The sequence below is a fragment of the Pristiophorus japonicus genome, chromosome 14, assembly GCF_044704955.1.
Source record: "Pristiophorus japonicus isolate sPriJap1 chromosome 14, sPriJap1.hap1, whole genome shotgun sequence".
Taxonomy (NCBI): Eukaryota; Metazoa; Chordata; class Chondrichthyes; family Pristiophoridae; genus Pristiophorus; species Pristiophorus japonicus.
In genome coordinates, this window is record NC_091990.1 from 58,241,611 (window position 1) to 58,268,037 (window position 26,427).

A 26,427-nucleotide genomic window follows, 5' to 3' on the forward strand; every position below is an offset into this window, starting at 1 on the left:
TCTTAACCCGTGAGGGTGAGCCTTGTCTGGTCTATGTGAGCTCTGTTCTATCTGGAGCAAGGCAGTCAGAATGGCTCAAATTACACTTGGTAATTACTTAGGCAGACAGGATCTAATTCCAGAGAAATTGCTGTGTATGTCTTGTCCTCCAAGGGGACCAATCAGAAATCAGGTGTTGCCTTCAAGATGACCAAAAAGAGATCTGGTGTTGGAAATAAACGCAACTATTATTTTACCAGGTACAAGTACTCGTGTTAGATTAATGTTTGACTTCTGCAGTTTCCTGCATGAGATTGGTCCTCCGTCTTGTATATGGATTTGTTGATGTAGATTACCTCCTCGTTCTTCTGATGGAACTCCAGCACTTCTCGTGTATGAGTTGTGGAAGGAGATGCATGTATGCAAATTTCCTTTTTGGAACTTTGTGAATAACGGCTATTCAAAGAGTAATGTGAATTTGGGCTGTCTCACTCCAGTCCCCAGTAGTTGCATGCCCACAGTGCAAAACTGTCATTCTTAACACCTAATTAGAGATCTCACCCTGAGAAGTATTAGCTTATAAAATGGAAAAATGACATCCTTCTGAGGTTGGGATGAGGTTCATTGTTGAGGTATTACAAAGGGAGCTTTACTCTGCATCTATGCTGTGCTGTATCTGATCCAGGAGTGTTTGATGAGACAATGCAATGAAAGCTTTGTTCATATCTAACTATACTGTACGTAACCTAGGAGTATTTGATGCTGACACTGAAATGGGAAAGTATTCCACCCCGATGACCTGGGTTTGAATTCATAGAATCATAGAAATTTGCAGCACGGAAGGAGGCCATTTAGGCCCATTGTGTCCGCACCGGCCGACAAAGCGTTATCCCGCCTAATCCCACTTGCCAGCTCTTGGTCCGTAGCCCTGTAGGTTATGGCACTTTTAAGTGCACATCCAAGTATTTTTTTAATGTGAGGCTTTCTGCCTCTACTACCATTTCAGGCAGTGAGTTCCAGACCCCCACCACCCTCTGGGTGAAGAAATTTCCCCTCATATCTCCTCTAAACCTCCCTCCAATTACTTTAAATCTATGCCTCCTGGTCGTTGACCCCTCTGCCAAGGGAAACGGGTCCTTCCTATCACTCTATCCAGGCTCCTCATAATTTTATGGATGCATTTATTTGTACTAACTGAATTGCAGCCGTTTCTCTGATTGGCTCTCCATTATCACATGACCATTTGCTGATTGGTCCCCTTGGAGGATAAGCCACACCCTGAAGTTTATCTGGAATGTGTAAATGGAACCGCCCAGCCTAACTTTGCACATTGTAACATGATCCATTGGGACTTCACAAGTCAGAAAGGACACATCCCTCTCCCAGCCGAAGTTCCCCCTTACCCCAGCGCGTGCATCCCTCCCCAAGCCAAGGACCCTTACGCCAGCGCAAGTGCATGATCTTACCCGCCCCCGCCATAGATGGGGCATTGTGTGCAGTTTGTTAACAGGTTTATTGGGAATGAAGTGAGTAGTGACAGTGTCATGACTTCTGGATGTCATCCACTCCAACGATGTCCCTGAAGCACCAAGCATTCCAAGAAACCTGAGTCCCTCTCTTTCCTCCCCCTCCCAGCCCCGCAAACAACCAGGCTTTCTCTCTTTTCCCCCCCCCCCCCCCCCACCGCCGCACACAACCAGGCCCTCTCTTCCCCTCTCCCTCCCCCGTCCCTAACAACCAGGCTCTCTCTCTCGCACCCCCCGGCAACCAGGTTCTCTCTCCCCACCCACCACCCCCGGCCAAACAACCAGGCTCTCTCTCTTTCTCTTCCCCCCCACACCTAACAACCAGGCTTTCTCTCTTCTTCCCCCCCAAACCAGGCTATCTCTCTCTCTCTCTCTTTCTCTCTCTCTCTCTTCTTCCCCCACTGGGGGCGGGGTCTAGAGGATGCAGGCACAGAAGGACGAGAAAATAGTTAGTACAAAAAGTCACATCATAATTTCATACACCTCAATCAGCCTCCTCTGTTCCAAAGAAAACAGACCCAGCATCTCCAATCTTTTCTCATAGCCAAAATTCTCTAGTCCAGGCAACATTCTTGTAAATCTCCTCTGCACCCTTTCCAGTGCAATCACATCTTTCCTGTAATGTGGTGACCAGGGCTGTGCACAGTACTCCAGCTGCAGCCTAACTAGTGTTTTATATAGTTCAAGCATAACCTCCTTGCTCTTGTATTCCATGCCTCGATTAATAAAGGCAAGCATTCCATATGCCTTCTTAACCGCCTTATCTACCTGGCCTGCTACCTTCAGGAATCTGTGGACCTGCACTCCAAGTCCCTTTGTGCCTCTACAACTTTCAGTATCGTACCATTTAATATGTATTCCCTTGCCTTATTAAACCTCCCCAAATGCATTACCTCACACTTGTCCGGATTGAATTCCATTTGCCACTGTTCTGCCCACCTGACCAGTTCATTGATATCTTCCTGCAGACCATAGCTTTCTTCTTTATTATCAACCATGCAGCCTATTTTAGTGTCATCTGCAAACTTCTTAATCATACCCCCAACATTCAAGTCCAAGTCATTGATATATACCACAAACAGCAAGGGACCCAGCACTGAGCACAGCAGAACCCCACTAGAAACGGCCTTCCAGTCACAAAAACACCCAGCACCCATTACTCTTTGCTTTCTGCCTCTGAGCCATTTTTGGATACAACTTGCCACTTTGCCCTGGATCCCATGGGCTTTTACTTCCATGACTAGTCTACCATGTGGGACCTTATCAAAAGCATTGTTAAAGTCCAAAGTAAGAGAATCAAACCCAGGTCAACTGCCTGGAAGGCATCCGTGCTTACCACTGCACCACCTGCCCACACTGCTGAGATAAACATCTTTTTCTTATAGCTGGTGGCGACACATGTGCATTGAATCTGGGCCGTGTGGGTTTGAGGCCGCAGGGTAAAACTGCCCACAATTTGGTAGCCTCATTTAAAAAGGCCATATGGAGGGCTAGTGTGGGAAATGAAAAATGTCACTTGGGTGGGATGGGGTGAAGGGGACATTGTTGTGGCTTTACTCTGTATCTAACAATGCTGTACCTGATCTGGGAGTGCTTGACGCTGACAATGGGGTGAGAATTGAGGGTGCAATTTTCATATATATCATAAATCAGGAGGGCAATGTGCGGGGCGTTTGGTGTAGCAAACATAGCATCAGTCACCTGCTTAATGCAAGCATGAACTGCAAATTGACTGATGTTACTGATGTACCCTGTAGCAGCCTGATAGGATCCAGAGGCAAAGAGGTTCAAGGTTAGTATTACATATTATTTACAGCACAGAAAAAGGCCAACATATCCATGCTGGTTTTTATGCTCCATAAGAGTCTCCTCCCATGTTTCTTCATCTAACCCTATCAACATATCCTTCTATTCCTTTCCCCTTTGAGCCTTAAGTTCACCTCAACTATGCCGTTCACCTCAACTACTCCTTGTGGTAGCAAGTTCCATATTCTAGCCACTCTCTGAGTAAAGAAGTTTCTCCTGAATTCCCTATTAGATTTATTAGTGACTATCTTATATTTATGGCCCCTAGTTCTCATCTCTCCCACAAGTGGAAACATTTTCTCTATGTCTACCCTATCGAACCCGTTCATAATCTTAAACACCTCTAACAGGTCACCCCTCAGCCTTCTCTTTTCTAGAGAAAAGAGCCCCAGCCTGTTCAACCTTCCCTGATAGGTATAACATCTCAGTTCTGGGTTCATTCTGGTAAATCTTTGCACATTCTAAAAAGTCTGGTAAAGCACGGGAACATTTCGGGACACCTTTTGCTTGCATTATATTGTGGTTTTTGCTATTAAGACAATTTCAAAGTGCTTGTAGGGGCTTGTAGACGCTCTGAGCTCTTCCTCCCTGACTACAACAGGCTGTGCTGTGGCAGGTGATTGTATGTCTTGTTGCAGGGGGCGATGCAACTCTGTGACAGTCTCTCGAGAGATGCACAGCCTCTTTATACGCTGCTCCTTGGAAAACTGCAGGTATATTGTCCTGGGCTTGTACACTTGGGAGGGTGAGGATACCTGCGAGCTTGCCTCCTTCTATTTGTTCTCCTTGCAGCTCTGTTTTCTCCTTCCTCCTCCTCCTCCTCTTGCTCTACCTCCTCTGGTCAGTGTGAGTTGCCAAAAGGACTCCCATGAAGATAAAAGTGCATTGTCAGAAATTCCTTGGAGTACAGAACGTTCTACAGCCACTGCAAGCACTTTGAAATTGTCTTAACAGCAAAAACCACAATATAATGCAAGCAAAATCTCTCCCAAAACTTTCCAGTACCTTACCTGAGAGCAATTGAAGATCCCTTTAAATATTGCTGGAAATGACTGTTGTCCCAGCTTGGTTTGTGGGCAGGATCAGGGACGAATGGTAGCAATGCGGGCAGAGACCAGAATTCCTGAGGCCTTTGCCGGCAAGAGCACTGGCCATCTAAGTCAAGGTCCGCCCGAAAATCAGAGTGGGCGGACAACCGGTTCTGGATGCCATACGATTGTGGTCCCACTAACATCCTGTTTTTCGATGCAAACACGGCAATAGAAACAAGAAAAGCACCCTCTGCGTAAGCAAATGAGATAGTGTTCCATTCCCAGTACTAACATCCATTAAATTAAAACTTCCAAACATTAGGATGCATTCCACATTATTTTTAAATAACTTAAGCTACAATAATATGTAAAATAGGAAATTGAACAGATGAGGTGGGACGAGTTAACTTCAAGGCCAGCTTCACACAACTTTCTGTGTGTCTCTAAGTCCAGTCCTGTCCACACAGTAAAGGGGAAGACCCAGCTTGTACTGTATGGCTCGTGTGTCACTAAGTACCAGCTCCTCTAAGTGTACAGTCCACACTGGGTAAAAGGGAGTTGTTTGCCCATGTTGGAACAGCTTATGTGACATTTGCACATTGTAATTCTACATGTACAAGAATTGGCCCAGAGATATTTTCATATCATATACACTAGCGACAATAACTGAACTTAACAATACTGAAATTACTGGAGACACACTGCAGGGAGTTCAGCACCTGAAAGGAAAATATGTAAACGTTCCAGGCTGAGATACTTTTGTGGGAATCGTCTCCATGAAGACTGCCCACCCTAAACATTAGTCTGTCTTTTGTTAGGTGCTGCTCTATGGTTCCAGCATTTGCAGCTTTTCCATTTTACCTCCGCAGTGTTAAAAAAAAATGTCCCCTCAGCCCACCTGTGATAGAGAGCTATACATGTTATAACCTTTTAAATCCTGCTTTTAAGGAACATCAAATTTTACACACAGCCTGTCTTGCATAATCTGAAAAAATATAAATATCTACCAAAGTTCAAACATAAAAATCAGCAGGAATTTTAATGTTGGGAAATAATGTGCTATTTAATTGTAATTTGTTTACATAAGGAAAATACTGACTTCTGGTCTTTCACTGCTGATCACAGAATGTTTAACTATAATGGAGAAGAGGTGAAGCGAGCAAACTTCCCAGCCAGCGGCAGTTACACCAGTGCATTGACAGAAGGATCCTTCGACCTCTATGGCGACAGAGTCATTAAGCTTGGCACCAATATGCAAGTATCCCATGTCTGCTCTCTAAGGATCTTGGGCACCAGTCCCAGAGGGTGTAAGCTCAGCCAACTCTTCCCATCTGCCTTACAAAAAACTCTCTGGAATGAACTAAGAACCAAGAAGGGTTATTTGAAAATGATCCTTTGGGCATTCTCGATTGTCTGGTGGGTAAAGACTGTGTAGCGCTCAGCTATGCAGAGCACACGGTTGCAGGTTTGATTCCTGTGCTGTATGCCTCAATGCTACATTGGCTGGTGATCTGACCCATCAATTAACTTATTCTCAGCACTACCATTGGCTCCAGCGTCTATGGGCTAGGAAGGTTAAAATCAAGTATAGTTCCTATCCAATGATGTGCAGGTGGCGTGTGTATGTTTATGTGTGTGTGCAGTCGGATTCAGGTGAATTTATAATGGGGAACAAAGAAATGACAGACCAATTGAACAAATACTTCGGTTCTGTCTTCACGAAGGAAGACACAAATAACCTTCTGAATGTACTAGGAGACAGTGGGTCTAGTGAGAAGGAGGAACCGAAGGATATCCTTATTAGGCGGGAAATTGTGTTAGGGAAATTGATGGGATTGAAGGCCGATAAATTCCCGGGGCCTGATAGTCTGCATCCCAGAGTACTTAAGGAAGTGGCCCTAGAAATAGTGGATGCATTGGTGATCATTTTCCAACAGTCTATCGACTCTGGATCAGTTCCTATGGACTGGAGGGTAGCTAATGTAACACCACTTTTTAAAAAAGGAGGGAGAGAGAAAACGGGTAATTATAGCCTGACATCAGTAGTGGGGAAAATGTTGGAATCAATCATTAAGGATGAAATAGCAGCACATTTGGAAAGCAGTTACAGGATCGGTCCAAGTCAGCATGGACTTATGAAAGGGAATTCATGCTTGACGAATCTTCTGGAATTTTTTAAGGATGTAACTAGCAGAGTGGACAGGGGAGAACCAGTGGATGTGATGTATTTGGACGTTCAAAAGGCTTTTGACAAGGTCCCGCACAAGAGATTGGTGTGCAAAATCAAAGCGAATGGTTTTGGGGGTAATGTACTGACGTGGATAGAGAACTGGTTGGCAGACAGGAAGCAGAGAGTCGGGATAAACGGGTCCTTTTCAGAATGGCAGGCAGTGACTAGTGGGGTGCCGCAGGGCTCAGTGCTGGGACCCCAGCTCTTTACAATATACATTAACGATTTAGATGAGGAATTGAGTGTAATATCTCCAAGTTTGCAGATTACACTAAACTGGGTGGCGGTATGAGCTGTGAGGAGGAGGCTAAGAGGCTGCAAGGTGACTTGGACAGGTTAGGTGAGTGGGCAAATACATGGCAGAAGCAGTATAATGTGGATAAATGTGAGGTTATCCATTTTGGGGGCAAAAACACGAAGGCAGAATATTATCTGAATGGAGGCAGATTAGGAAAAGAGGAGGTGCAACGAGACCTGGGTGTCATGGTTCATCAGTCATTGAAAGTGGGCATGCAGGTACAGCAGGCGATGAAGAAGGCAAATGGTATGTTGGCCTTCATTGCTAGGGGATTTGAGTATAGGAGCAGGGAGATCTTACTGCAGTTGTACAGGGCCTTAGTGAGGCCTCACCTGGAATATTGTGTTCAATTTTGATCTCCTAATCTGAGGAAGGATTCTTGCTATTGAGGGAGTGCAGCGAAGGTTCACCAGACTGATGCCAGGGATGGTTGGACTGTCATATGAAGAGAGATTGGATCAACTGGAGTTTAGAAGGATGAGAGGGGATCTCATAGAAACGTATAAGATTCTGTCGGGATTGGACAGGTTAGATGCGGGAAGAATGTTCCCGATATTGGGAAAATCCAGAACCAGGGGACATAGTCTTAGGATGAGGGGTAGGCCATTTAGGACTGAGATGAGGAGAAACCTCTTCACTCAGAGAGTTATTAACCTATGGAATTCCCTACCGCAGAGAGTTGTTGATGCCAATTCATTATAATATTCAAGAGGGAGTTAGTTATGGCCCTTAAGGCTAAGGGGGATGAAGGGGTATGGAGAGAAAGCAGGAAAGGGGTACTGAGGGAATAATCAGCCATGATCTTATTGAATGGTGGTGCAGGTTCGAAGGGCAGAATGGCCTACTCCTGCACCTATTTTCTATGTTTCTATATGTTGAGTGAGAACGGGCTTAGCTGTGATACCCTCCCATTCGTGAATATCCTGCCAACACTCTCACTGTTTAGTCTTGTACATGAAGAGCGGGATCTTCATTGAGCCATAACCTAGGGAAATTAAAACTAGGACACATAGTCTTAGAATAAGGGGCCGCCCATTTAAAACTGAGAGAAAGAGAAATTTCTTCTCTCAGAGGGTTGTAAATCTATGAAATTCTCTGCCCCAGAGATCTGTGGAGTCTGGGTCATTGAATATATTTAAGGCAGAGATGGAGAGATTTTTGAGCGATAAAGAAGTAAAGAGTTATGGGGAGCAGGCAGGGAGGTGGAGCTGAGTCCATGATCAGATCAGCCATGATCTTATTGAAAGGCGGAGCAGGCTCGAGGGGCCAAGTGGCCTACTTCTGCTCCTATTTCTTATATTCTTATTGAGAGGAGGAATCGAACTGTTGTGAGGACTGGGAGTTGCACAAAAGTCAATTGAGTACAGTTAAAATGAGTTGAAACAGGAGTAAGATGACAGTGGAGAGGCAAGTTATAGGGAGCAGTTAAAGGGACCCAAAGATATGTTCAAATTATATATGGAGTCGGTGATTAAAGGTCAGATGGGTCCTTTAAGGGATTTGAACTGATCAAATCATTTGAAAACACTGACTGAGCTGCATTGTTCATTATTAACCCCAGGGAACTTCAATGATTGTTACTTCAATTACTTCCCTTCGACCCTCTTACACTGTTATTCACTGCCTTCCGTGCCATGGCGCCAGTGCTTAAGGAACCACTATTGGTTTGTCTGTCATCCTTGTAGGCATGAGAACCATGTACATTGCACCTCTTACCCAAATGCCGTCCAGTTCCCCAGGTAATTGAGCCACGATGTGGTATTCAGGTAGTTAGGATATTGTTCAGTGAAAAATTGAGCCATACTAACCACAGACAGACTCCATCTTTACCTACGCTGAGTCAGTTGATCTAAGCTGAGAAATCACCCGGGGTTCTCGCTCCTGATCCAGTAACCCCCTCCTGGAAAGTGTGTGTTGGGTGAGGCAGCGTCAGGCTGGGCTGTGATGCCCCTCATGACCTGTCAAACCCTTGGTGCTGTCCTGACCCACACATGAAGAGTGACCACTTAATGAGTTCCTGTAGGATGTCTGGCACTTTGTGGAAGAGTAGGGCCGTATCCCCAGGCATGAGTCAGCAGCTTCGGAAGTGAGAAGGAGAAAATAAACAGCGTGGCTTGTTCAACAAGGTCACTGATGCCTTTTAATGTGGGCTGGCCGGCCTGTAGATTCAGAAAGGTGAGGGAGATGCCACGCACGTGGTTCTAATGTTGCCGCTATTCTGCTTACCAACACGAGTCAGTTCATGACTTAGTAAGTATTCATAAGAAATTGTGTTGTTCTTCAAACCAATGCACACAAAAACAATTAACTCTGAAAATGTAATGTATGCATTAAGGGAATAAATGGGATGATAGTGATGGCGGGCTCCCACAACTGTTACTATTAGTGTAGCTAATAACAGGACCTATTTTGTGCTATAAACACACCAATTATTTCATATTATTTGTTACTAATTCCTACACATTCAAGAAAACAACAAAGACACGATGAGCAATGCCATACCTACACTTTACAGTCAGTGGGTGTGGGGCACGGTACTTGTGCAATCATTGTTCCAGGCAGCTGCCAGTGATGCCCGCTCACTATATAAGCTGTGCTTCTGAAGATTTGAGCCCAAGACACCCGACTATTTTTGATATTGTCGCTGTTGCGCTGTGTGCCTTTTTACTGACACCCGTGCATTGTCTGAATGGTCACAGGTACAGCGTATCTCGTCCCGTGGAGACGCACATGTCAGGGACGTTGAAGAGCTCGGCTGCACGCACAAAGGTCAGTGTTGTTGCTATTGTGTAACAATCAGCACTGTTTCTAACGTGTAACAATCGGCACTGTTTCTATCGTGTAATAATCGGCCCTGTTTCTATCCTGTAACAATCGCTGTTGTTTCTATTGTGTAATAATCAGCCCTGTTTCTACTCTGTAACAATCAGTGTTGTTTCTATTCGTGTAACGATCTGTGCTGTTTCTATCCTGTAACAATCGGTGTTGTCTCTATTGTGTAACAATCGGCGCTGTTTCTATCGTGTAATAATCGACCCTATTTCTATCCTGTAACAATCGGTGTTGTTTCTATTGTGTAACAATCGGCCCTGTTTCTATCCTGTAACAATCGGTGTTGTTCCTATTCGTGTAACGATCTGTGCTGTTCTATCCTGTAACAAACAGCCCTGTTTCTATTACATAGAAACATAGAAACATAGAAAATAGGTGCAAGAGTAGGCCATTCAGCCCTTCGAGCCTGCACTGCCATTCAATAAGATCATGGCTGATCATTCCCTCAGTATCCCTTTCCTGCTTTCTCTCCATACCACTTGATCCCCTTAGCCGTAAGGGCCATATCTAACTCACTCTTGAATATTTCCAATGAACTAGCATCAACAGCTCTAGGGAATTCCATAGATTAACAACTCTCTAATTGAAGAAGTTTCTCCTCATCTCAGTCCTAAATGGCCTACCCCTTATCCTAAGACTATGTCCCCTGGTTCTGGATTTCTCCAACATCGGAAACATTCTTCCCGCATCTAACCTGTCCAGTCCCGTCAGAATCTTATACGTTTCTATGAGATCCCCTCTCATCCTTCTAAACTCCAGTGAATAAAGGCCCAGTTGATCCAGTCTCTCCTCATATGACAGTCCAGCCATCCCTGGAATCAGTCTGGTGAACGTTCGCTGCACTCCCTCAATAGCAAGAACATCCTTCCTCAGATTAGGAGACCAAAACTGAACACAATATTCCAGGTGAGGCCTCACTAAGGCCCTGTACAACTGCAGTAAGACCTGCTCCTATACTCAAATCCCCTAGCTATGAAGTCCAACATACCATTTTCCTTCTTCACCGCCTGCTGTACCTGCATGCCCACTTTCAGTGACTGATGAACCATGACACCCAGGTCTCGTTGCACCTCCCCTTTTCCTAATCTGCCGCCATTCAGATAATATTCTGCCTTCGTGTTTTTGCCCCCAAAATGGATAACCTCACATTTATCCACATTATACTGCATCTGCCATGCATTTCACCTAACCTGTCCAAGTCACCTTGCAGCCTCTTAGCGTCCTCTTCACAGCTCACACTGCCACCCAGTTTAGTGTCATCCGCAAACTTGGAGATATTACACTCAATTCCTTCATCTAAATCATTAATGTATATTGTAAAGAGCTGGGGTCCCAGCACTGATCCCTGCAGCACTCCACTAGTCACTGCCTGCCATTCTGAAAAGGACCCGTTTATCCCGACTCTCTGCTTCCTGTCTGCCAACCAGTACCCTATCCACGTCAGTACATTACCCCCAATACCATGTGCTTTGATTTTGCACACCAATCTCTTGTGCGGGACCTTGTCAAAAGCCTTTTGAAAGTCCAAATACACCACATCCACCAGTTCTCCCTTGTCCACTCTGCTAGTTACATCCTCAAAAAATTCCAGAAGATTCGTCAAGCATGATTTCCCTTTCATAAATCCATGCTGACTTGGTCCGATCCTGTCACTGCTTTCCATATGCGCTGCTATTTCATCCTTAATGATTGATTCCAACATTTTCCCCACTATTGATGTCAGGCTAACTGGTCTATAATTACTCGCTTTCTGTCTCCCTCCTTTTTTAAAAAGTGGTATTACATTAGCTACCCTCCAGTCCATAGGAACTGATCCAGAGTCGATAGACTGTTGGAAAATGATCACCAATGCATCCACTATTTCTAGGGCCACTTCCTTAAGTACTTTGGGATGCAGACTATCAGGCCTTGGGGATTTATCGGCCTTCAATCCCATCAATTTCCCTAACACAATTTCCCGCCTAATAAGGATATCCTTCGGTTCCTCCTTCTCACTAGACCCACTGTACCCGAGTACATTCAGAAGGTTATTTGTGTCTTCCTTCGTGAAGACAGAACCGAAGTATTTGTTCAATTGGTCTGCCATTTCTGTGTTCCCCATTATAAATTCACCTGAATCCGACTGCAAGGGACCTACGTTTGTCTTCACTAATCTTTTTCTCTTCACATATTTGTAGAAGCTTTTGCAGTCAGTTTTTATGTTCCCTGCAAGCTTCCTCTCATACTCTATTTTCCCCCTCTTAATTAAACCCTTAGTCTTCCTCTGTTGAATTCTAAATTTCTCCCAGTCCACAGGTTTGTTGCTTTTTCTAGTCAAATTATATGCCTCTTCCTTGGCTTTAACACTATCCTTAATTTCCCTTGTTAGCCATGGTTAAGCCACCTTCCCCGTTTTATTTTTACTCCAGGTAGGGATGTACAATTGCTGATGTTCATCCATGTGATCTTTAAATGTTTTCCATTGCTTATCCACCATAAACCCTTTAAGTATCCTTTGCCAATCTATTCTAGCCAATTCACGCCTCATACCGTCGAAGTTACCTTTCCTTAAGTTCAGGACCCTAGTTTTCAACTTAACTGTGTCACTCTCCATCTTAATAAAGAATTCTACCATATTATGGTCACTCTTCCCCAAGGGGCCTCGCACAACAAGATTGCTCATTAGTCCCTTCTCATTACACATCACCCAGTCTAGGATGGCCAGCTGTCTAGTTGGTTCCTCGACATAGTGGTCTAGACAACCATCCCTAATACACTCCAGGAAATCCTCCTCCACCGCATTGCTACCAGTTTGGTTCGTCCAATCAATATGTAGATTAAAGTCGCCCATGATAACTGCTGTACCTTTATTGCACACATTCCTTATTTCTTGTTTGATGCTGTCCCCAACCTCACTACTACTGTTTGGTGGTCTGTACACAACTCCCACTAGCGTTTTCTGCCCTTCGAAATTCCACAGCTCCACCCATACCGATTCCACATCATCCAGGCTAATGTCCCTCCTTACTATTGCATTAATTTCCTCTTTAACCAGCAACGCCACCCCGCCTCCTTTTCCTCTCTGCCTATCCTTCCTAAATGTTGAATCCCCCTGGATGTTGAGTTCCCAGCCTTTGGTCACCCTGGAGCCATGTCTCCGTGATGCCAATTACATCATATCCGTTAAATGCTATTTGCACAGTTAATTCGTCCATCTTATTCTGAATACTCCTCGCATTGAGGCACAGAGCCTTCAGGCTTATCTTTTTAACTCACTTTGCTCCTTTAGAATTTTTCTGTAATGTGGCCCTTTTTGATTTTTGCCTTGGGTTTCTCTGCCCTCCACTTTTACTATTCTCCTTTCTATCTTTTGCTTCTTGCTCTATTTTATTTCCCTCTGTCTCCCTGCATAGGTTCCCATCCCCCTGCCATGTTAGTTTAACTCCTCCCCAACAGCAAACACTCCCCGTAGGACATTGTTTCCGGTCCTGCCCAGGTGTAATGATCGGTGCTGTTTCTATCGTGTAACAATCGGCCTGTTTCTATCGTGTAACAATTGGCCCTGTTTCTATCGTGTAACAATTGGCCCTGTTTCTATCGTGTAACAATCGGCCTGTTTCTATCGTGTAACAATCAATACTGTTTCTATCGTGTAACAATCGGCCCTGTTTCTATCGTGTAACAATCGGCCTTTTTCTATCGTGTAACAATCAGTACAGTTTCTATCGTGTAACAATCGGGGCTGTTTCTATTGTGTAACAATTGGCCATTTCTATCGTGTAACAATCGGCCTGTTTCTATCATGTAACAATCGGCCTGTTTCTATCGTGTAACAATCGGTGCTGTTTCTATCATGTAACAATTAGCCCTGTTTCTATCGTGTAACAATTAGCCCTGTTTCTATCGTGTAACAATCGGCCTTGTTTCTATCGTGTAACAATCGGTGCTGTTTCTATCATGTAACAATCGGCCCTGTTTCTATCGTGTAACAATCGGTGCTATTTCTATCGTGTAACAATCGGCCTGTTTCTATCGTGTAACAATCGGCCATGTTTCTATCGTGTAACAATCGGCCTGTTTCTATCGTGTAACAATTGGTTCTGTTTCTATCGTGTAACAATTGGCCCTGTTTCTATCGTGTAACAATTGGCCCTGTTTCTATCATGTAACAATTGGCCCTGTTTCTATCGTGTAACAATTGGCCCTGTTTCTATCATGTAACAATTGGCCCTGTTTCTATCGTGTAACAATCGGTGCTGTTTCTATCGTGTAACAATCGGCCCTGTTTCTATCGTGTAACAATTGGCCCTGTTTCTATCATGTAACAATTGGCCCTGTTTCTATCGTGTAACAATCGGCCTGTTTCTATCGTGTAACAATCGGCCCTGTTTCTATCGTGTAACAATCGGCCATGTTTCTATCGTGTAACAATTGGCCCTGTTTCTATCGTGTAACAATTGGCCCTGTTTCTATCGTGTAACAATTGGCCCTGTTTCTATCGTGTAACAATCGGTGCTGTTTCTATCATGTAACAATTGGCCCTGTTTCTATCGTGTAACAATTGGCCCTGTTTCTATCGTGTAACAATTGGCCCTGTTTCTATCGTGTAACAATTGGCCCTGTTTCTATCGTGTAACAATCGGTGCTGTTTCTATCGTGTAACAATCGGCCCTGTTTCTATCGTGTAACAATCGGCCATGTTTCTATCGTGTAACAATTGGCCCTGTTTCTATCGTGTAACAATTGGCCCTGTTTCTATCATGTAACAATTGGCCCTGTTTCTATCGTGTAACAATCGGCCTGTTTCTATCGTGTAACAATCGGCCCTGTTTCTATCGTGTAACAATCGGCCATGTTTCTATCGTGTAACAATCGGCCTGTTTCTATCGTGTAACAATTGGCCCTGTTTCTATCGTGTAACAATCGGCCTGTTTCTATCGTGTAACAATCAGTACTGTTTCTATCGTGTAACAATCGGGGCTGTTTCTATCGTGTAACAATCGGCCCTGTTTCTATCGTGTAACAATCGGGGCTGTTTCTATCGTGTAACAATCGGCCTGTTTCTATCGTGTAACAATCGGCCCTGTTTCTATCGTGTAACAATCGGCCTGTTTCTATCATGTAACAATCGGCCTGTTTCTATCGTGTAACAATCGGTGCTGTTTCTATCATGTAACAATTGGCCCTGTTTCTTTAGTGTAACAATCGGCCTTGTTTCTATCGTGTAACAATCGGTGCTGTTTCTATCGTGTAACAATCGGCCCTGTTTCTATCGTGTAACAATCGGTGCTATTTCTATCGTGTAACAATCGGCCTGTTTCTATCGTGTAACAATCGGCCCTGTTTCTATCGTGTAACAATCGGTGCTATTTCTATCGTGTAACAATCGGTGCTGTTTCTATCGTGTAACAATCGGCCCTGTTTCTATCGTGTAACAATCGGTGCTATTTCTATCGTGTAACAATCGGCCTGTTTCTATCGTGTAACAATCGGCCTGTTTCTATCGTGTAACAATCGGCCATGTTTCTATCGTGTAACAATCTGCGTTGTTTCAAGCTTCCGCTTGATTTTATTGGCTATTCCCATTTTCTTTTAATTTATCTCTTGCACACCCAATACTGATTTATATTTTTATATTATATTTTATATATGCACAGCAGGCCAGTCAGTAGTTTAAAGATAAACTTGGGTTAAACAACAACAATTTGTATTTCTATAATACCTTTAACATAGTAAAACATCCCAAGGCACTTTACAGGAGCTTTATCAAACAAAATTTCAAACCGAGCCACATAAGGAGACATCAGGACAGATGACCAAATACTTCGTTAAAGAGTTAGGTTTTAAGAAGCATCTTAAAAGAGGAAAGGGAGGTAGAGAGGCGGAGAGGTTTAGGGAGGGAATTCCAGAGCTTACGATCTTGGTAGCTGAAGGCTGAAGGCTCTCGAGGGCAGAATTGGAGCAGCACAGGTATCTCGGAAGTTTGTAGGGCTGGTAGAGATTTGGAACGATAGAGAGGGACAAGGCCATGGAGGGATTTTAAAACAATGAGCATTTTAAAATCGAGTTGTTGCTTAACCGGGAGCTAGGCTGAATATAAAAAGTTCAGAGGAGAAGTGAAAAAGGAAATAAGAGGGGCAACGAGAGAGTATGAGAATAAAATGCCAGCTAACATAAAAGGGAATCCAAATGTCTTCTATAGGGATATAAATAGTAAACGGGTAGTAAGAGGATGGGTGGGACCGATAGGGACCAAAATGGAGGCAGAGGGCATAGCTGAGATACTAAATGAGTACTTTGCATCTGTCTTTACCAAGGAATAAGATGCTGCCATGGTCATAGTGAAAGAGGAGGTAGTTGAGATAGTGGATGGGATAACAATTGATGAGGAGGAAGTACTAGAAAGGCTGGCTGTACTTAAAGTGGATAAGTTTCCAGGACCGGATAGGATGCATCCTAGGATGCTGAGGGAAGTAAAGGTGTAAATTGCAGAGGTGCTGGCCATAATCTTCCAATCCTCCTTGGATACGGGGCTGGTGCCAGAGGACTGGAAAATTGCAAATGTTACACCCTTGTTCAAAAAAGGGTGTAAGGATAAACCCAACAACTATAGGCCAGTCAGTTTAACCTCAGTAGTGGGGAAGCTTTTAGAAATGATAATCAGGGACAAAATTAACAGTCACTTAGACAAGTGTGTATTAATTAAGGAAAGCCAGCACGGATTTGTTAAGGCAAATCGTGTTTAACTAACTTGATTGAGTTTTTTGATAATGGATCAGAGAGGGTAGATGAGGGAAATGAAATTTAAATGGTTTACATGAACTTCCAAAAGGCGTTTGATAAAGTGCCACATAATAAGCTGGCCAGCAAAGTTGAAGCCCATAGAATAAAAGGGACAGTGACAGCATGGATAGGAAATTGTCTATGTACCAGGAAATAGAGAGTAGTGGTGAACGGTTGTTTTTCCGACTGGAGGAAGGTATACAGTGATGTTCCCCAGGGGTCGGTACTGGGACCACTGCTTTTCTTGATGTATATTCATGACTTAGACTTGCAGATGACAGAAAACTTGGAAATACAGGTATAGTGAACAGTGAGGAGGATAGTGATAGACTTTAAGAAGACATAGACAGGCTGGTGGAATGGCCGGACATGTGGCAGATGAAACTTAATGCAGAAAAGTGCAAAGTGATACATGTTGATAGGAAGAACGAGGAGAGGCATTACAAAATAAAGGGTGAAATTCTAAAGGCGGTGCAGGAACAAAGACCAGGAGGTATATGTGCACAAATCGTTGGAAGTGGCAGGGCAGATTGAGAAATCAGTTTTTAAAAAGTATGCGGGATCTTGGGCTTCATTGATAGAGGTACAGAACACAAAAACAAGGAAGTTATGATGAACCTTTATTAAACACTGATTCAGCCTCAACTGGAGCATTGTGTCCAATTCTGGGCAATGCACTTTAGGAAGGATGTGAAGGCCTTAGAGAGGGTGCAGAAAAGATTTACAAAAATGGTTCCAGGGATGAGGGACTTCAGTTATGTGGATATACTGGAGAAGCTGGGGTTGTTCTCCTTAGAGCAGAGAAGATTGAGAGGAGATTTCATAGAGGTGTTCAAAATCATGAGGGGTCTAGACCGAGTAAATAGAGAGAAATTATTGCCATTAGCAGAAGGGTCAAGAACCAGAGGACACAGATTTAAAGTGATTGACAGAAGAACCAAAGGTGACATGAGGAAAAACCTTTTTACGCTGCGAGTGGTTAGGATCTGGAATTCATGGCCTGAAAGGGTGGTGGAGGCAGATTCAATTGTGGCTTTCAAAAGGGAATTGGATAAGTACCTGAAGGAAAAGAAATTGCAGGGCTACGGGGAAGGGGCAAGGAAGTGGGACTAGCTGAAAAACATAATAAATAGGAGCAGGTTGTAGGCATTCGGCCACTCGAGCCTGCGCCGCCATTCAATGAGATCATGGCTGATCTTCTACCTCAACTCCACTGGCCTGCACTATCCCCATATCCCTTGATTCCCTTAATATCCAAAAATCTATCTATCTCTGTTTTGAATATACTCAATGACTGAGCCTCCACAGCCCTCTGGGGTAGAGAATTCTAAAGATTTACCACCACTCCTCATCTCAGTCCTAAATGGTCGACCCCTTATTCTGAGACTGTGACCTTTGGTTCTAGACTCGCTAGACAGGGAAAACACCCTCCCTGCATCTACCCTGTCAAGACCTGTAAGAACTTTGTATGTTTCAATGAGATCACCTCTCATTCTTCTAAATTCTTAAGAATATAGGCCTAGTCTACTCAATCTCTCATCATAGGACAATCCCCCCATCCCAAGAATCAGTCTGGTGAACCTTTGTTTCACTCCCTCTATGGCAAGTATATCCTTCCTTAGGCAAGGAGACAGATATACAGCTGTCTTCCATTTGCACTGTTCTGTGAGGTGGAGCATGGCAGCGAGGAAAATAGAGAAGAGAGTTGGAGCGATGACACAGCCCTGTTTGACACCGGTCCCGATGTGGATTGGGTCTGCAATGGAACCGCTTTGAAGGATCACAGCCTGCATGTCGTCATGGAGCAGGCGAAGGATGTTGACAAACTTTTGGGGGCATCCAAAACAGTGGAGGATGCTCCATAAGCCCTCACGGTTGACGGTGTCAAAGGCCTTTGTAAGATCAAAAAGGCCATGTATAAGGGCTGGCGCTGTTCCCTGCATTTTCCCTGCAGCTGTCGCACTGCAAAGATCATGTCCGTTGTGCCCCGTAGGGGACGAAATCCGCACTGTGATACCGGGAGGAGCTCCTCGGCCACAGGGAGAAGACGGTTGAGGAGAACTCTAACGACAACCTTCCCAGTGGCTGATAGCAGGGAGATTCCCATGTAGTTGATGCAGTCGGACTTGTCCCCCTTTTTAAAGATGGTCACGATCACTGCATCCCTGAGCTCTCCCGGCATGTTCTCCTTTCAAATGAGAGAAATGAGGTCATGTATCCGTGCCAGCAGCGCCTCTCCGCCATACTTTAGCGCCTCAGCAGGAATTCCATCCGCACCTGTAGCCTTGTTATTCTTGAGCTGTTTTATGGCTTTGCCTACCTCGTGCAGCGTTGGGGTTTCACTGAGGTGGTGGCAGGTCGCATGCTGCGGGATGGAGCTGAGAACACTCAAGTCAAAGGCAGAGTCTCGATTGAGATCTTCAAAGTGTTCCTTCCAGCGGGCCCTGTCAGCCTCGGTGTCCTTGATGAGTGTTTCCCCGTTCTTGGCCAGGAGTGGGGTGGATCCTTGGGAGTTTGGACTGTAGGTGGTCTTGACTGTGATGAAGAATCATCGCATATCGTGGCTGTCAGCCAGTTGTTGTATGTCCTGTGCTTTCTCCATCCACCACCTGTTCTTTAGCTCCCGGGTTTTTTGTTGGACCTCAGCCTTGAGCCGTCTGTAATGCTGCTTTGCTACTCCCATGTTGGGTTGTTGCTTGAGGCTCAGAAATGCTCTGTGCTTACGATCTATGAGTTCTTGAGTCTCCTGATCATTTTCATCAAACCAGTCTTGGGTTTTCTGATTGAGTAACCAAATGTCTATTCACAGACACTGGTTATGGAGACCTAGAGAGCAGACCAAGCACTGTGGGCATTCAGCATCTCAGGGTCATCAAGGCACGCCAGATTAACTGTGAGGCGCTGGCTGTATAGGGCTCTCTTAGCTGGGTCTTTAAGTGCCCCGGCATTAACTTTTTTACGGCACTGCTTCTGCTGTCCCTCTGCTTTGGGGCTATGTTTATATCGATGATGTATCGGATTAGGCGGTGGTCCGTCCAGCAGTCGTCAGCTCCTGTCATGGCACGGGTGATGCGCACATCCTTGTGATCCCTGGCTTGGACGATGACATAGTCGAGCAGATGCCAGTGTTTGGACGAGGGTATTGCCACGATGCCTTGTATTTATCCCTCTGGCGGAACAGGGTGTTGGTGATGAGGAGTTTGTGTTCTAGACATTTTGTCAGGAGTAGGGTACCACTGGAGTTGGCTTTCCCTACCCCCCTCTCTGTCAATCATGCCTCCCCAGAGGGCTGTGTCATTGCCGACCCTGGCATTAAAGTCACCTTCGGAGGATCAGGGATGTCTCGAGGTTGGAATAAAAACTCTCTTTAGCCTCATCCGTTGCATCGAGTGTTGGGGCGTAAGCACTGTTGACTGTGGCGCATTGGTTCCGGGATAGGGTAAGGCGAAGAGTCATGAGGCGTTCGTTAACCCCACAGGGGGAGTCTTTGAGGCGGTCGACCAGTTCATTTTTGACAGCGAAGCCGACTCCATGAAGGCGGCGGTCTTCCTCTGGTTTTCCTTTCCAGAAAAAGGTATAACCTGCACCATGTTCCTTGAGCTGGCCTTCCCCTGCCCGCCAGGTCTCACTTAGGGCGGCGATATCAATGTCAAAACGTCTAAGTTCCCGGGCAACTCTAGCATGTTGCTATTGGAATTGTCCATGAGGGTCCTGACGTTCCAGGTCCCGAACTTCATATTAGCGAAGTGGAAAATGTCTGTGCGTGAGTTCTTTTAACGTGGGGTGGTCGCTGCACACCGGCAACCACATGGGCTTAGCTGAGCAAGGTCTTGGTCCAGTGGCAAGGGGGTCCAAGACGACTGGAGACCAGGCACTGCTGTATGAGCCTAATTGCCTACGGCGAGATGTTGGCCGCAAACTCGGCGCCGAGTAGCACCATTGATGGTAGATGGCCCAAGGCTTGGTTGGGGGGCAGGCATTTGGAAGGTCAGCTGGCCGCTGGGGTTCCGAGGGGTGTTTTGGAAAGTTTCTTCCAAGGTTAAGAATTTCCCCAAAGGCTTCCAAGTTGTTTTAAAAGGTTAAGAGTTTAAAAGTATTTCCGAATTATTTTTTAAAAAGTTACACAGGTTGATTGAAAGTTTAATAAATAGATAAAATTGATTTAAAAACATCTAAAATGTAAATCAAGTTGTTTAAAAAGTTAGAAAAAAGAAAAAGAAAGTTCTCCAAGTTGATTAAAAATTTAAAAGTTTTCCCGAATTGTTTAAGAAATTTAAAAGTTTTTTTAAAAATTGAGTCCCTTCGGCCGGTTCGATGCCGGCCCTGGGCAGAATGTTTCACAGTCGCTGCAGGAGGTCCAGCCGGGAGGCCCAAGTCGCAGGACACGGGCTGGAATCACCACCACACCTGCTCTCTCCCCCACTCCCAGGCTGGGTCTGTCCTCCGCTCCCAGAGGTGGGTGGGCTAGAGACAACAGCACCAGGTGGGTGGGTCAATACCAGCAGCTCCAGGTGGGTGGGCCCGTTCCAGCAGCACCAGGTGGGTGGGTTAAGGGCAACAGTATTAGTTGCTGAAATCAAAAACTTTCTGTGCATGAGGAATTTGCGGAAGCCCACATCCTACCACCCAGAGGTGCAGTATGCTGGAGTACCAGTGTGCTCTACCACTATCCTGCCAGTCATTTCTGTGGGTCAATCATAAATGCACTGCTGGTAAGGGTGTAACTAACCGACCACAGAACCTCAGACAGAAAGAGAAAGAGTAACAGCAACACAGTAATAAACAGAGCGAAACACAGTGGAAGAGGAATTAAGGAGAATGATGGGGTAACAGAGAAAGAAGGAAAGTAATGAAGACACAGGGAGAGAATAACCTAGATACAGAGTGAGAGTAACAGATGCAGAATGGATTAACAGAGAAACTCGGAGAAAGAAGTGTAACAGAGACGCAGGGAGAGAGTAACAGACTAGAGATGAGGAGGACTGAGATTTTGTGCCACTTAAACCTCCCTGCAGTCTTCCTAAAATCAGTGAAAATCACAAGTCGAGGCCCTGTGGGAGAGAGACATACACATAGAGAAAGAGAGAAAGTAACAGAGACAGGGAGAGAGTAACAGATGGAGAGTTACTAACAGAAAGAAGGGGGGGGAGGAAAGAACCAAGAAAGGAGAGAGTGACACAACTACTGGAAAAGAATAACAGGAAAAGGGGAAAGTAATAGAAATAGGGGAAGTAGGAGAGAGTAACAAATGTGGAAATTAATGAGGACATAGAGAAAACGGAAAGTAATGGATACAGGAAGAGGAAAAGACGCAACAAAGACAGAGACATAAAGGGGAGTAAGCAGAGACGGGGGGAAAGTAACAGAGAAAGGGGGAAAGTAGTACAGAGAGGAGAAACAGATAGGGAGAGAGTAACAGTGGTGTGAGAGATACAGAGATAGAGAAAAGTAATATGGACGTGGAGAGAGGGGGAGACCAATAGTAAGAGGGAGAGTAACAGACACAGAGATTCTAAAGGGTAAATTCACCAATCGCATGCCCCCACATGGTCAGAGCGAGCGGGGATTAGAGAAATGGCAGTACAGTGTTGCAGCTCTATCTCCATCCCATGCTCCGTTCAGGAGTGTGGCTTCCCTTGGAAGTTTGGAACCAATGGATTTACTCTTAATAGAGATGTTACTGTTAACCCCATGAGAACAGGATTGAGCAAGTGTTTCATTCACACTTGGATAAGATCGTTGAAGGGTGATAATGCATCTTATGTGAATAGAATTCGAGCCTGACCCTTGTGTGTTATTGTAGTGCCCTTGAATAGGTCAATCAATACAGGCTTCAATTTAACATTTCATCCAAAAGACGGCACCTCCAACAATGCAGCACTCCATCTGTACTGAATTGAGGTGTCAGCCTAGGTTTCTTCACTGTACAGAAGGGGAGGACTTTGACAGAACGTTTTCTTCACAGATTTTTGTATCCATCTATCAAGAAAGTGTATTTTACTCAATAAACTTGCAATGCCAAGTGTTCTAAATGAAGAGATCTCTGCAGTTGCTGGTTCCTCTCTATCACCCCTTCAGCTTTCAACCTGCTGAAGGTGTGCTGGGATCATCCATTTTGTGGGGCACCGGGTGTTATCAGATGATCGGCCTGGTAACAAATGGTTTTACAATGTAAAAGAAGGGAGCACAGGACTAAATGATAGAGGCAATCAGGACTACATTAGAACACAGCTACCCTTTAAATGAAGTAAAATATTCAGGTTAAGGGGTTCTGATGTAAAGCTTGAAATTAAATTCTTAATATTATTTTCCCCTTCTTTGACTTAATATTTTTTCCCCTGAAATGTCTAATTATTTCCTTAGCTGAAACTGGGCAAGGGATCTGTCGACAGGTGGCTGCTCGCGTGAAGGCACATGCAAGTGGAGTGAATGGCCCTGTGCTGACTGCTTTTCTCCGTGCTGGGAATACCTCGTCCTCTCTTAGTGATTGGGGACCTCTGGTTACTTTTTATAAACCATTTCAGGTTTCAGTTGAGGTTTGTATTCCACGGTGTCAGCCGTGGCTCAATGGTTGCACTCCCGCTTCTGAGTCAGGTTTTGTGGGTTCAAGTCCCACTCCAATGACTTGAGCACAAAATCTAGGCTGACATGTTAATGAAGTGTTGAAGGAGTGCTGTTTGTGGGAGCTTGCTGTATGTAAATTGGCTGCTGCATTTCCTTCATTACAACAGTGACTACACTTCAAAAGTACTTAATTGGCTGTAAAGCACTTTGGAATGTACTGAGGTTATGAAAGGTGCTATATAAATGCAAGTTTGTTCGTTCTTTTTCTCTTTTTCACTTTCTTTATTTCTCTCTCTTTCTCTCGTTCTTGCCAATGTTTTGAATGTATTCTACATCCCTGTCTAGAATCATGATACCATCGAGGACTGGATGTTCTGTCCATGCTGAGAGAATGCAAGCACACCCAATTGTTACCTGCAGTTTCTCCATTTCACATTGGCACGTCAGCCCGACAGTCAGATTCTGGTGCTGTCAAAATAGTTCAGTCTGTGTGTCAGTACTGAGTGATGCCTACCTATAATCTACCCGTTCTCCTGCTTGTTTTACTCTTGTGTTTTTGGCTTTCCAGGAGAATGCAGCCCCCAATCCACTGGCGAAAGAGGAGCTGAACCTGTTGGCACAGTTAATGGGAGGCCTGGAGATCCAGGCGCCTGTGGCCAATGAGCCAGGATTTCGGCTGAATCTGTTTGGCACAGATGAGGAGGAAGAGTAAGTTGATGCCATTTCATCTAGTTGTGTTTCTTTCACAGGAACAAGGTTTATAACCACAAACACACACACCTCTATATACCCACCCACATATTCTTTCCCTCACACCCTCCTGTAGACAAACCCACACACACACATTCCTTCCCGCACGCACCCCTGTGCACACACCCACATCCACACATACCCATATCCACACACTGCTTCCCACACAAAGCCCTGTGCACCCACACACACGCACGCACGATGGGGCGAATGGCCTCCTTTTGTGATGTAAGATTCTATGAAGATTAATTTTTCACGTCTCACCTGTATCTTTGGGTGAAGAACTGTTGGGAGGCCCAGCACATCCCTACAGCAAGAAATGATCGTTATAACTGCGAGTCAGATTGGACTAGTGCCTTGCACCTCCTAGTGGCTGCCTTAAGGGTAGCACTGCAGAGGGCAGGAGATAATAATATTTGGAGTGATTTAATCCTCTACACACACACAGGAATTGTTGTGTTGGTGTTACACCATGCGGGAAGGTTAAGGGGACAGTGCCTCTTTAAGGAAGGGCAGTCTTGTTCAGTGGAGGCAGCAATAGCACAAAAGGACTGAGCTTTAATATTACTGTAAAACATTGCCAGTAAGGCACTGAAACATTACCATAAAACAACAAAATTAACCAAGTATCAGGAACAGGAGCTCAGCTCCAGACTATGTCAGGGGAGTGGGGAAAAATTGTTTGCAGAAGTTTAACTCCTTCTAAAGAATGAGCCATAGCAAGTTTACTGTTGACCTATTTTTATGTTATAGCCATGCAGCGACCATCAGCCCTGCAGAATCTTCTATTGAAGTCCTCAACATACAGGCCACTAAGGTGAGAAGGATGTCTGATTGCTATTTGCTGCAGCTGCGCCACGCTTTTTAATTCATTTGGGCATTTGAGATCCCCCCCCCCCCCGCCTCAGCCTTCTCACCTGAAGTCGCTGACTCAACAAAGAGTTTAATGCATGTGGGCACCAGCAGGTCGTTGCTAATTCAGCTAAATGGGGAGGAGTTACATACAAGCCCAATCCTGTCTTGTGCTGCATCAGACATGCACACTCTCCAGCAAGGGTTACTGGATAGCACTCGGGAGCAGGGAGCCCAGCTGGTTTGTGACCTACCCGATAGTGAAGGCAGTTGTGTAGCTTCCCCACTGCCAACCCGACTGAGAAGGGTCTGCCCAACAACAGACCCAGGGATCTAACCTCGGGCCCTGTCTCCAAACAATACATTGTGCACAGCGCGTTTACCCACTCAGTCCATTGAGGATCTTGCTTTATTTCTTTTTACAAAGCAGCCGGTCAGATTATATGCCTTGTCCCTCTCTGCAGGACCAGCAACAGCACGAAGAGCTAGCTCGAATTATGGGCGAGTTCCATGTCCAGGAGCAGCCCATTGACAGGCTCAGTAAAGGGGATGACCTCCTGGCCATGATGGACGACTTGTGACCTCCTACCAGTGAGCAGCTGTGGCGTTACCGTCTTTTCCACATGACCTTCCTTGGCACAACATCAGTTGCTGGCTTTCAACCCTGTGAAGGAGTTATTTCAGTTAACAACTCACTCACTTCCTGTACCAAGAGCTGAATCCTGTACTATACAGTTTCGTGCACCAACGCACCATTTTATCCAGTTACATTCACTGTACGTAGAAAATATTAAATGAGACAAACTGTGATCGTATTCACCAACGTTTGTGACCCTCAAAACCTGGATGTGGGATTGGAAAAGCAATGGGGCAGGGTCGCAATGTGAAGTGGGAGAAGACCGAGGGAAATGATTTGGCTCAGTTGTGAATTTTTGCTGGTCAGTGAGCTGGAGACAGATTTGTAGAGGATGCAAGGGTTGTTTTTATAATATATTTTTTTTTTTTGAGAGCACACCTGTGAAAATCAAGTCACACCCAGGTAAAACTGGGACTGTGGCTGATTATGTAGCCATTGGAGGTTAGGGGAGGGTGTAAAAATAATATGGATGGTTGGCAAGAATGTCATGTCATTGAAACAGTCAGTGTAGGTTATAGTGGCATCATGGTGCGTGACATTGTCGTCACGGCGCGTGACAGTGGGGTCATTGTGTTTGACAATGGGGTCATGGTGCGTGACAGTAGGGTCACGGCGTCATGCTATGGTACCCTGACAGTGGATGATATTGGGGTCATTGTGAGTGACCAAAGGGTCACTGAGCCATGCTATGGAACCCATCTGTCCAGCAGTTGTATGAAAATCTGCCAATCTTCTTGCACTGTTCAGATTCATACATCCAATCAAACAGGCACAAAGCTTTGGTTCTACTTTGAATGTTAAAGGGCAGAGCTGGCCTCAGGATTTTGGGCCTCTGCACCCAGAATTTCTAATGAGCAACTATTAATTGCCACAATTAATTGTTATTTAATAACTTTAAACACTGACAACTTCATTAAAATATTACATTCAAATTGAGTGTCGGTGTTAATTTGTATTTAGCATATGTGTTCCCTATATATTCTCGGTCTGTTATTCATTATTACTTTAACATTTTCTGAGGTACAATATCTTCATCCCACACAGTTTTCTTATTTCCTATCTTATACATTGGACTGGCTCTAATTAATTCACTTGCTGAAATTATCTGTTTAAATATCTAAACATTATTTCCAGTATTTCCCTTGACATTCGCTCTCCAG

The 26,427-nt window shown here is 44.8% G+C and overlaps 1 protein-coding gene across 1 annotated transcript in view; it reads left to right on the forward strand.

Moving 5' to 3' along the window:
- Positions 1–26,199, forward strand: part of oscp1b (organic solute carrier partner 1b) — a 97,432-nt gene extending 71,233 nt beyond the window's left edge. The window contains exons 6-10 of the mRNA XM_070899243.1: positions 5,468–5,596; positions 9,570–9,639; positions 23,597–23,736; positions 24,532–24,595; positions 25,095–26,199. Of these exons, the coding sequence (XP_070755344.1) occupies positions 5,468–5,596; positions 9,570–9,639; positions 23,597–23,736; positions 24,532–24,595; positions 25,095–25,211 (520 nt within the window). The 3' untranslated portion in view covers positions 25,212–26,199. The remainder of the gene's footprint in view (positions 1–5,467; positions 5,597–9,569; positions 9,640–23,596; positions 23,737–24,531; positions 24,596–25,094) is intronic.
- Positions 26,200–26,427: the final 228 nt, after the last annotated feature.